Source organism: Schistocerca gregaria, chromosome 3 (assembly GCF_023897955.1).
Source record: "Schistocerca gregaria isolate iqSchGreg1 chromosome 3, iqSchGreg1.2, whole genome shotgun sequence".
In the NCBI taxonomy this organism is placed as follows: Eukaryota; Metazoa; Arthropoda; class Insecta; order Orthoptera; family Acrididae; genus Schistocerca; species Schistocerca gregaria.
Window position 1 is genome coordinate 409,633,638 of NC_064922.1, and position 12,885 is coordinate 409,646,522.

The following is a 12,885-nucleotide window of genomic DNA, read 5'->3' on the forward strand; positions in this document are numbered from 1 at the left end:
TGTGCTTTTCTACATGAACGTAATTTACAAGATCACATAGAAGAATTAATTTGGATTTTGCCTTATGATCTCTGTTCTGGAAATCTGGATCCATGAACTTTAAGGTTCCATAAATGACAGCCCAAAGATCGTCCAACTGTAGACAGGCTTCTACTACAAATTTCCAAACTGCATGATTCTGTTGACTCATGAGCTTCTCAATCTGTGGTATCTCGGCAGAAGCCATTTGCACAGTTACATTGTAATTACTGTAAATTCTAGACTGTTCACAAACAATATTAAATTTTTCGCCATTCACTAGCCAAACTTCTCCAATTCAACCTTCTTGGGCTCATAACCTGTTGTATTATATATTTGCCCATTAAAATAATGTTGACAGAGTAACACTATTTAAGAACAATAATGTATTCCTAGCACTATACAAAGGCGTACTAGCGTGAGCACGTAGCATAGACACCGCAGAATAGGTTACATAAAACAGGCAAAGAGTTCTGTGTACATAAACTCACTACCGACATAACAAATATTTTGTTCACCAAATCCCAACAGCTTTATTCCTACATCCACAGTTTTTTCACTTTTCTGTTGCGTAGAAAATGAGTTCAAAACAAGATGAAACAGGATTATTATTAAGTCCATCGAAATGTATGTGTGATTGTTGGCATTGTGGAATGTTAGAGCAAATGAGTACATAAACAGAAGTCTTAAGGATAACGAAGCATATGATTTGTTGCTCAGAAAGTATAGGGAATGGCCACAAAGTAAGATGTTTCCAAAATATTTAGCTAATGAAACGCTATGAATAAGAGTATATACAGATATTTGTCTCTGTTTATACATTCATTACCTGAGTACAATCCTTTTGTGCACATATTATTGCATGACATGTTGCCATAACTATGTCTCACACACTATAAGGTGGAACTGTAAAATTAAATTTCAGGTCTTCGAAAGAATTGCCAGTAGAAAGGTATGCTAGCGTAATATTTAAGTGCTGACGCAGTGAAACTGCTTCTCTTATTGCGTCATTTTGTTTTTTGGTGATAGGGATGTGGGCGTCCGCCGGCGTTTTGCGCGGGATGAAGGCCGGGCGGCAAGTGGCCAGTTTATGACAAGAACCATTTCTGGTAATGTATCAAACGCTGGACTGTCACCACGCAAAAGCTATGATAAACTTTTTCTTACCCTTTCCGCCTCAATTGTGTGTACAAGTATTTATAAATGATCTTTGACGGTTCTTGAACCAATTTTTCATTCAACTTTTTTTTCTGCTTGCAACAGCGTAGAGAAAATATTATAGCAGCTGCATCTTTGTCGTCCAATTTTCCGAACCGCAATATTATTGAGCAGTCCAGAAGCGAACGTCAATAATGCTGTACCGTATTATACTTAAAATTATCGTATGGGGGCCGCGAGAGTAGTAACATCTTTGAATGAAGAGGCGGCAGCGTTGTTGATTGCACCGAGCGTGAGAGTTATTATATGCCATAAATTATATTTTTTTTTTTTTTTTTTCGTAAGATGTCATTGATGTCCCACTGTGTGTATGGAAGAATTTTAATTTATCCAAGGGTCTAATAAAATGTTTCTTATCATATCTTAATGTCCTATATGGAATTGAAGGTCAGTTTTCTGTACACCAGTATGGTGTAATAAAGATTACTATGCATGGAGCTGCCGTGATAAGTTTTGACAGCACATTGCAAAGGTTCTGCGGAGCTGACGAAGTAGGAGTTGGAAGTTTGAGTTTCGTGTTGTTGCTAAATTACTCACAATGAATTCCGAAGTCACAGAAATTAAAATCCCTATGCCCTGGGGGTATGTAAGTGGTAAGTTTAACAGTAAGTTGAGTTGTTCTGTTAAATTCCCGTTTAAGAGGATAGGATGTATTTCGTTGTCGGATTAAATGTAATTTTGGCTGTGAAAGGAAACGTATTTGGATGGATTCTGTAATACACGAGAATTGGGGTACAGTGACAGTTCACAGTATAGCCGTTTAGTGCACATGCGTGTAATTGCAAGTCATCGTGTGATAGTGGGAACTACATTTACTAGATGACAACAGTGTGAACGCATGAAAAACTACTGACTGCCCTGCTACTTGGGGAATTGTTTGAACAAAAATTAATATTTCCCTTGTTCTGTTGGGAAGCAAGTTGTCCATTCGTGCAACAAACACTTTACCAGGCGTTATAGCTAAGATTTGTATAGATGTTTCAGTGAAATGTTATTTTTCGGCAGGCAAGACTGTAAACTTGGATCCTTAGAGCCGTCGCGTTCCTTCTTTGAAGTGAACCACAAATGCGTAAATGAATAAACAAGCAGAATGAAGTCTGCCAAACACAGTATAATTTGATCACAGAACTACATGAAACTTAATGGTTTCATATTAGTACTGTAAATTAATACTGAATAAAACATGTTTTCGTTATATATCAAGCTGACTGGCTAAGACCTCACAAATAGTTGATATTTTCTGACAGTTATGTTTCAGAACTACTGATAAGGCATTAGTTACGATAAAATTGACTGATTTCCGTCATGCCCAGATGTTTTCCCTTTTATCTTCGTTCATATCCTCATGAAGTAGCATTACAACAATTATTTCATGAACAGGGCAATTAGTGTAGGTGCAAATCAGCAAGATATGCCCTTAACCACTGAGTGGAATGACAGATAACTGGACGTACTTGGTGGATAATTTGCTTTTGCTCACAATTATGGGTGTTGACAATGTGGTGAACATGAAATTTGTAGAGCACTTAATCACAGTCCATTCCTATATTATAGGCTAGGTGAAACTAAGATTTATAGTTATTTTCCATAATCTTTGGTGGCCTGCTGACGTTTGGTTTGGTGTTTAAAATTAGCGATGCTTTATGAAAATGGTCTGAGAGTATACTGTTGTAAATTTCTCCATTCCTTTACTCCGCTACAAATAAGAGTATTTACGTCCAGTGTTGTATGATTCCAGCATTGTTTTGTATTTATGGTCTGTTCCTTGCATATCAACTGAAGGCAACAGGACCATGTTGTATGTCTCCCATGCATCCTCACTCACATACTTGGTAAATTCTCCAAAGTCTGGCTTGAACCCCTCTCTCTGCAAGGTTTTTCCCATTTCAATTTCTTAAATATTTCTGCGACAGTAATTGCCCATCTGTAGTCTCCCATTATATGCGTGTCCAACCTACCATTACACTTGTACAGTCTCCTTTGACAGTATTTTTGCTGGGAATCCTGTACACCTGCAGTATAATCAAACTATGGTCTCTTGAGGGGCATATGAACTTATTCTTTATTGGTCATCTGTACCTGCAAACATTGGATGTCTGCTTTATCCTGTAACATAATGATGTGGCATTGTAAGTGAGGCTTGGTTAGATGGTGATAGTTTGTTTGGGAGTTGGCAAAGTCAATGAATGGTAATACAAAATTGTGTTTGTGCTGACATACTGATCTATAGAGTAGCCAGAGGTCTAGATTTAGTTGGAAAGTGATAGTTTGGTTGTTTGTTGATGAAGCAGTATCGAACGTGAAGGTAGATTAACCATCATTATACTCTTGCATCAGGAATTAGTTGAGCTCGGACTGCTGTCCTACCATCCACATTTTCATTGTTTGAGGTCAAACTGCAACTGTTTACATAGTGGTCTAAAGGCTTGTAGTAATTTGTATAGAAAATCAGCATGTGTACACTCATGATAGTGTATAGAATTCTCCCAATCAAACTGAAGACAAAATAAGATTAAAATGTGTACTTGAGAACAGTAGGACCTTGTGCTAGATCTGTTGAAGGGTGTTTGAAGAGGAAGGGTAGTTAGGTATAATCTTGCTTGGTCTCACTGCCTTGGTCAGTGGCATCACTGCTGCCAGTAGTGTGTAATTACAAATTTTTAATGCACTTTATGCATTCTGTAGTTACATTTATACCCTCATAGAAAACCCCTCCCCTGTTGTCAAACTATAGTCTGATATTGTCATGGTCTTTAATTTGTGTGAAAATGTTAAGAAAAGAAAACACTGTACCCATGGAAGTTACATTAGTTTATCAGTTTTTATTTTGGTAATATTTTCATGTTACTAGTGTCATTCACTGTTTGCTTCTTGAGTTGTGCTGTGTTGGGTTGGCTGTGTATAATGTATCAGTGACATCATCAGAGAGAGAGTTTGATGCTGATGTGTTAGACATGTAACCAGTACATTGCCACTCCTGATTCTTGAAACATTGGCTGCAACAAGACCATTGGTGGACACACAAGAGGTGCACCTCTGATACTGTGTGTATGCTGGTGGCCACATGCTCCAGTATTTTTAGTGCAGTATACAGGATTATCTAAAAAATGTTTACAAGCTGACATGGCAGATAAAGCATACAAAAAGGGTCATTAATCACATAGGAACTGGAGATTGTAAAGGCCTTATGGGGCTAGTAAATGGCTTTGCAGTTATTTAGTTGCATGGTACAAATGGACGTCCTCTAAAAGATGTGTATCAGATTTTTATCTCTTGATGCATTGAGACACGCCTGATATCCAAGCTGCATTGGATGGTGCACCTTCTCGAAGATAACTGTTGCATCTTGAAGACATCCTGCTGCGCAAAAATCTTGCCCCTTAGGTCCTCTGGCGATTTATACACAAGACCCTTCAGATACACCCCACAGGAAAAAGTTGACCGGAGACAGATTGGGTATTCGTTGTGGTCAGGTGACTGGTTCACTGTGACCAGTCCAGTAGCCAAGGTTGCCTGCAGATGTGCACTCACTTGTCATCTGAAATGCATGAGGGCACCGTCATGCTGAAATCGAATGCGGTGACGAATAAGAATGTCTGGCAGGAATAAGAGATATGTGTTACTATCAAGTTAGTCTGGGAGAAATATGGGCCAATTAAACAGTCTCCAATGCCAGCCCAAATGTTACGTAAATTTGCATTGTGAGGCATGCTTATGTGTAGCATGTGGATTGACATCCACCCACATACACAGATTGCGAACGTTCATCAAACAATTGAGTGGGAATGCAGCCTCATTGCTGAAGAGGACCCTCTCTGGAAAACTTCAGTCTGCCGCGGATTCCTGCAGAAACTACCATACAAATCTAAGGCATTTGTTGTAGTCCTTCGGTTGCAATGTATGGATCCATTGAAAATGATAAATAAGCTTAGTCCTATGTCATGTACAATGCGCCAGGCGAAGGGTTGGGCGATATTAGTGGCACAAGATATACCTCTTGTACTTTTTGACATAGGCTGCACCCTTTCAAGAATACTTTCTTTTGTCACAACTGTCCATGTTGTTGATTGGCAACCTGGCAACCAGCAGCCGGCTTTTGCAAGTTGAATAAGCAGGTTTCGCACACTCAGTGATGCAGGCCAGTGAGTAATGTGTGGCAAGGTACCCTTCTATCTGGATATTTCGCACAATACAATCGCACACCTTTTTGTCCACTGCAGTTGATGTATCTCAGCCATTTCATGGTATGTGTAGCTAGCCATGTTACTCTCAATGCTTCCACGTCCTCTTGTGACGTTTGCGGTTCCTGGTTCCTGCATGATAACTGATCCTCGTTGTACGCCTGATGTGCCATGCCAGTTTGTAAACATTTACAAAATTGTTATGGCTTTCGTGGCCACTTGTTGACAAACTGCCTATTGGCTTCTGTCTCGGGTTCTCCCGCCGACGTTCATCTAATTACTTATCTGAAGTTTCGCCAGCACGAGTGGCTGGCATTGTCAGAGCTTCTCCCTCCATTGCTGGTGGTTAACTGGAGCCGAGCTTGTGGGCGCAGACTATATGTACCTGGCACGCCAACGTCCGAGGGATTCTCCATGGTCATTTCTGGTGCGGTTCTCCTCTTGCTACTTGTGACGGTCGTTCGCTGCAGTACGGGAAGTCAGGTTCCGTTTACCTTAAGGCTTTCCTCTTTCTTGTTCAAACTGTTCGCATGTGTTTGTATTTCAACAGATTCTCTGAACAAGCACATGTGATAAGAAGCTGTAGAAATACAAAAACACGCGAACCGTTTGAACAAGAAAGAGGAAAGGCTTCAGGTAAACGGATCCTGGCTTCCCATACTGCAGCGAACAACTGTCGCAGGTAGCAAGAGGAGAACCGCACCGGAAGTGATAGCGGAGAAGCCCTTGCATGTTGGCGCGCTAGGTACATATAGTCTGCGCCCGCAAGCTAGGCTCTAGTTCACCACCCGCAATGGAGTGTGAAACTTTGACAATGCCAGCCACTCATGCTGGCGAAATGCCAGAAAAATCATTAGCTGAATGTCGGCCAAAGAACCCGGGACAGAAGCCAATAGGCAGTTGTAAACATTCGTTATAATCACATTGTATAATGCAGTATTGTGCATTAATTTGTATTTCTTGAGTGGACACCAAAGTCCTGCAAATTGAATACAATATCTTGTTCAGCACTTTGACATTTTTTTTGTTTTTGTTTTTTACACACATCATCAAAAAATACACTGTATCAAGTAGAGTGGATTGTGTGGCTGGCAACTGGCAAGCATGAATTGGTGCTATCCCTGCTGGTGGCCTCACAGTGGTCAAAGTGTTAAAGAATTGAACTCCAAATGCGTGAGGACGGCGGTTCAATCCCGCATCCGGCCATCCTGATTTAGGTTTTCCGTGATTTCCCTAAATCACACCAGGCAAATGCCGGGATGGTTCCTTTGAAAGGGCACGCCCAATTTCCATTCCCGTCCTTCCCTACTCCAATGAGACCGATGACCTTGCTGTCTGGTCTCCTTCCCCAAAACAACCCAATCCCCAAATGTGTGAAATAGCTCCAGATGTGAGATTTCTTTATAAATGAGTTAATGTGTTAGATGCATGATGTTAAGCATGTGAAACTGTTGTTGTTGTTGTTGTTGTTGTTGTTGTTGTTGTGGTGGTCTTCAGTCCTGAGACTGGTTTGATGCAGCTCTCCATGTTACTCTATCCTGTGAAAGCTCCTTCATCTGCCAGTATGTACTGCAGCCTACATCCTTCTGAATCTGCTTAGTGTATTCATCTCTTGGTCTCCCTCTACAATTTTTACCCTCCACGCTGCCCTTGATACCTCAGAACACGTCCTACCAACCGATCCCTTCTTCTAGTCAAGTTGTGCCGCAAACCCCTTTTCTCTCTAATTCTGTTCAATACCTCCTCATTACTTATATGATCTACCCATCTAATCTTCAGCATTCTTCTGTAGCACCACATTTTGAAAGCTTCTATTCTCTTCTTGTCTAAACTATTTATCGTCCATGTTTCACTTCCATACAGCTGGCCGGTGTGGCCATGCGGTTCTGGGCGCTTAAGTCTGGAACCGCCTGGCCGCTACGGTCACAGGTTCAAATCCTGCCTGGGGCATGGATGTGTGTGATGCCCTTAGGTTGGTTAGGTTTAAGTAGTTCTAAGTTCTAGGGGACTGATGACCTCAGACGTTAAGTCCCATACTGCTCAGAGCCAATTGAACCATTTTTTCAACTTCCATACATAGCTACACTCCTTGAAAATACTTTCAGAAACGACTTTCTGACACTTAAATCAATATTTGATGTTAACAAATTTCTTTTCTTCAGAAAAGCTTTCCTTGCCATTTCAAGTCTACATTTTATATCTTCTCTACTTCGACCATCCTCAGTTATTTTGCTGCCCATATAGCAAAACTCCTTTACTACTTTAAGTGTCTCATTTCCTAATCTAATTCACTCAGCATCACCCAACTTAATTCGACTGCATTCCATGATCCTCGTTTTGCTTTTGTTGATGTTCATCTTATATCCTCCTTTCAAGACACTGTATATTCCGTTCAAGTGCTCTTCCAAGTCCTTTGCTGTCTCTCACAGAATTACGATGTCATCGGCGAACCTCAAAATTTTTCTCTCTTCTCCATGGATTTTAATACCTACTTCAAACTTTTCTTTTGTTTCCTTTACTGCTTGCTCAATATACGGATTGAGTAGCATCGGAGAGAGGCTACAACACTGTCTCATGCCCTTCCCAACCACTGCTTCCCTTTCATGTCCCTCGACTCTTATAACTGCCATCTGCTTTCTGTATAAATTGTAAATAGCCTTTCGCTCCCTGTATTTTACCACTGCCACCTTCAGAATTTGAAAGAGTATTCCAGTCAACATTGTCAAAAGCTTTCTCTAAGTCTACAAATGCTAGAAACGTAGGTTTGCCCTTCCTTATTCTAGCTTCTAAGATAAGTCATAGGGTCAGTATTGCGTCACGTGTTCCAACATTCTACGGAATCCAAACTGATCTTCCCCCAGGTCGGCTTCTACTAGTTTTTCCATTCGTCTGTAAAGAACTCGCGTTAGTATTTTGCATCCGTGACTTATTAAACTGATAGTTGGGTAATTTTCACATCTGTCAACACCTGTTTCCTTTGGGATTGGAATTATTATATTCTTCTTGACGTCTGAGGGAATTTCGCCTGTTTCGTACATCTTGCTCACCAGATGGTAGAGTTTTGTCAGGACTGGCTGTGCCAACGCCGTCAGTAATTCCAATGGAATGTTGTCTACTACCGGGGCCTTGTTTCGACTCAGGTCTTTCAGTGCTCTGTCAAACTCTTCACGCAGTATCATATCTCCCATTTCATCTTCATCTACATTCTCTTCCATTTCTATAATATTGTCGTCAAGTACATCGCCCTTGTATAGATCCTCTATATACTCCTTCCACCTTTCTCTTTCCCTTCTTTGCTTAGAACTGGGTTTCCATCTGAGCTCTTGATATTCATACAAGTGGTTCTCTTTCTCCAAAGGTCTCTTTAAATTTTCCTGTAGGCAGTAGCTATCTTACCCTTAGTGAGATAAACCTGTAGGTGCTGCATGTACATCCCCAGAAATTTTAATTCCTCAAATAACCAGCTGGCTTGTAGTGAGCATTGCACTGTGTTTCATGAGCAAAGATGAATAAACTACAGTGGGCAAAAAGGCTACCCTATTCTGAAGAAATGTAAGGCAACATAACATCTCTTCTTCAAAACATCTTATGTTACAACAATGAAAACTCTTAGTGATCATGCTAACTACCTCAGTGCAGACCCAACTGTTAGAGAGAATAGACTCCACTTGTATTTGCAACTTTATCTGTAAGGAGAGTCTAACCACAGAGCACAAAGCTTGATTGTTTAGCATAGATGAAAGTTTTCCAGAACACAGTCTGTGCAAAAAACAGTGCCCTTGGTGGCCTTCCCCAACCCCCCCCCCCCTTCCAATTGTAAATGATATTGGTCTGTGTGGAAGAATGGGAGTGTCTAGTGCAAGAAACATCCTCTCTTTTTTCTCTGCACAAGACTATTTTAAACTATTTAATGAAACTGTGCAAAAATATTGTAATCTTGTAGGAAAATATTATCCTAGTGGAGCACAGAGTTTGTCTGTGAATGACTGGAGTAACTCTTCATTCGTACAAGTGATGAGTGCTTGTAGTTTGATCACTGTACTTAGCAATTCATGACACCCTCAACAAGGCTGTTTCCACAGAACAACTAACTATCCACAGGGGCCCGAGGGTCAGATTTGTTTTAGAGCATGATGTTACTTAAATACATATGTCTTCTCATCAAGGGTGAATGGCACAACATATGAGTTATCCATTTTCCTCATCGGCTCTCAATCCATCACACATCCCCCCCTGCGGGTTCGGGGGTACGCATAGGCCCGCGGCATTCCTGCCTGTCGTAAGAGGCGACTAAAAGGAGTCTTCAAAGTTTCGGCCTTATGTGATGGTCCCCACTTGGGTTTGACCTGCCATTTTCAAAATTTCCGTTGTTAGTGCGTGTCATTTGGGGAAGGACGCCTTACGTGGTGTTTTTCTATTGGTCCATCGTGCACCTCCATCTTGCATGCTATCTATTGTCGTGTGGAGGGATTTACACCCCATGTCTTCTGGGTTGCCTCCTCGTCTTGTGCGCAATCCCCTTCTTAGCGCCCACGGCAACTGTGGACCCTTTCAACACCTAAAATCCAGCACGGTAGCCAGTCCGTTGTGGTGGGGTCGTCATGTACCCTCTTGGTGGTAGCCCCCTGACCACGCAGGGATCGCACTACAGATGCCAGAGCTGTTTCCTCCCCATGCATGCCAAGGAGTATGTGCCCATCATGTCAGGGGCACGGGGACTCCGGGCAACGGGATATCGGCCAGGTACCCGTTGCTTTGGCTGGGTGGCGCCCTTGGGGAGAGCCCTCGTTCGGAGTAGGTGGCATCTGGGCGGATGTGGCGCAATGAAGCGCAATAAATCTCACCAAGCTGGTGGTCGCACTGCCACCAGCGTCTCTAAGCGAGGCAAAATTGAATTCGATGCTGCACAATATGATCCTCAGTCGTTCCCCTCGTTGGCTGCGCCATGGGAGGGACGCAGATCTAGTGCCAAGCAGGAGCCTTATGTACCACAATACCTTGTCTGCAGCAGGACTGATGGTGACTCCTTTCTTTCGACAAAGCCTATGTTTTTTGTGGTACACCTGGAGGATAAGTTTGGGGAAGTGGCGGGTTTGTCTAAAATGAGGAATGGGTCCATCCTCCTCAAGACGTCCTCCCCAGCCCAGTCACGGGCGTTGCTCTTGTGTGATAAGCTGGGAGACGTCCCTGTTACCGTCACTCCCCACAGTAGCTGAGAGCTGACTTGGAACGACGTGGTGTGCATTTTGTCCGTCGTGCGCACAGAGGACCCAAGACCAACAGGGTGGCCACCGGTGCCTTTATCTTGGCCTTCGAGGGTGCTGTATTGCCTGAGAAGGTCAAGGTAATGGTTTACCGTTGTGACGTCAAGCCATACGTCCCTCCCCCGATGCGGTGCTTCCAGTGCTGGAAGTTTGGGCATATGTCCTCCCGTTGCCCATCCAGCGCCACATGTCGAGATTGCGGACGCCCCCCTCATCCCGATTCTCCATGTGCGCCTCCGCCTGTCTGTGTCAACTGTGGGGAACACCAGTCTCCATGCTCGCCGGACAGCCCTGTTCTTCATAAGGAGCGGAAGATTATGGAATTTAAGACCCTGGACCGGCTTACTTATCGCGAGAGGCAAAACTGAAATTTGAAAGGTTGCATCCTGTCCCTCTTCAAACTTCTTATGCTGCAGCTACGTTATCGTCGCCCTCGCGGGCGGCAGTTGTCGCCTCCTCTGTGCCGCCTTCAGTTGGCCCTCGGGGCCGTCCATCTCTGTCTGCCTCCCTCGTGTCTGGGGGCAAGCCTTCCTCTGTTGCCCCCTTAGCAGTTGGGGGCAAACCCCCTTCTGTCACTCCCCCCGCACTCCAAAACCAGGGGGCTCGATCCCTCCCCCTTCTCTGCCGGCGTCGTCTCTGCCGGCGTCGTCTCTGCCGGCGTCGTCTCTGCCGGCGTCGTCTCTGCCGGCGTCGTCTCTGCCGGCTCCTCTCTCGCGGAAGGGGTCCCTCGGGGCCCTCCCTTCTTCCGTTTCTTCTGCTACCCCGCCGGATGTCAGCCAGTGGCTGAAGGTTCATCCACCTGCTGGTCGTAGGGCTTCTGCGTCGTCGTCAGCCTCCGACGCTCCTTCAGAGAAACTCTCCCAGCCCTCTAAGCCAAAGGACAGACGCGAGAAGAAGGACCGGAACGTGTCCAAGAAGAAGGACGCTCCGGCAGTTTCAGTACCGCCTGCTGTCAATAGCTCTGGCTCTGGGGATGCGGTGGAGACCCTCGCCTCTGCCGCGGATCTCGCCCTCACGGAACCCTCGGGGACCTCTCCTATGGACACAGCTGACTCTCGCTCAGTGGCGGCCGTTGACTCTGCGGCGCCGTCTGCCTCTTAGTCGCCTTCACGCCCTCCCAGTCCCTTCCTGCTTCCATTCTCCAGTGGAATTGCGGCGGTTATTTCCGCCACCTGCCTGAGCTCTGGATGCTTCTGAGTGTTTCCCCTGTTCTGTGCATTGCTCTTCAGGAAACTTGGTTTCCAGCAATGCGGACCCCTGCCCTTCGCGGTTATCGGGGATACTATAAAAACCGCGCTGACTGTCAACGAGCTTCAGGTGGAGTTTGCCTCTTTGTTCACCACTCTGTCTGTAGCTCACCAGTACCCCTTGTGACGCCTTTAGAGGCAGTCGCTGTCAGGATTGAGCTCTCGCCGGCTATTACTGTTTGCTCTGTTTACGTTCCTCCGTATGGGCAACTCCCCCGACATGTCTTGGCTGCGCTGCTGGCTCAACTCCCGCCGCCATTGCTGCTTCTGGGCGATTTCAATGCCCACAACCCTCTATGGGGTGGGACTGTCTCCGATGACCGCGGTCGCGCTGTGGAGCATGTGTTGGCTCAGCTCGACCTTAGCCTCTTGAACACCGGTGCTCCCACGCATTTCAGTGTGGCCCATGGCTCGTTCTCGGCCATCGATCTCTCTCTTTGCAGCCCCGGACTTGTCCCATCCCTTCACTGGAGAGTGCATCCTGATCTGTGTGGTAGTGACCATTTTCCCATCTATTTGTCACTGCCCCAGTGTCATTCTTCTGGGCGCCTGCCCCGCTGGGCTCTCAACAGGGCTGACTGGCCAGCTTTTACTTCCGCTGCCACCATTGCTTCTCTCCCACAGGGTGACATAGACGAGGTGGTCCGTGTCTTGACCTCGTCAATTATTTCTGCGGCCGAGACTGCCATCCCTCGCTCTTCTGGACTCCCTCGGAGGAAGTCTGTCCCCTGGTGGTCGCCGGAGATTGCTGAGGCTATTCGCGACCATAGGCGGGCTCTCCAGCGTCATAAGCGGCACCCGTCTCTGGAGACCCTCATCGCCTTTAAGAAGCTCCATGCCTTGGCCCGTCGTCTTATTGCACGGCGTAAGCAGGAATGCTGGGAGAGGTACATTTCATCCTTGGGCTCCCGTGTCTTCCAGTCGCTCGTGTGGTCCCGCATCTGGCGGATTTATGGA

General features: G+C 45.0%; 1 protein-coding gene across 3 annotated transcripts in view; it reads left to right on the plus strand.

Annotated features, from left to right (window-relative positions):
* The first annotated feature begins 1,345 nt into the window (after nucleotides 1-1,345).
* Nucleotides 1,346-12,885, plus strand: part of LOC126354408 (probable serine hydrolase) — a 43,865-nt gene continuing 32,325 nt past the window's right edge. Inside the window, exon 1 of one of the 3 annotated variants that reach the window (XM_050004020.1) lies at nucleotides 1,346-1,829. In XM_050004020.1, the coding sequence (XP_049859977.1) occupies nucleotides 1,775-1,829 (55 nt within the window). In that variant the 5' untranslated portion in view covers nucleotides 1,346-1,774. The remainder of the gene's footprint in view (nucleotides 1,830-12,885) is intronic. The other 2 variants (XM_050004022.1, XM_050004021.1) reach the window with 2 other exon arrangements.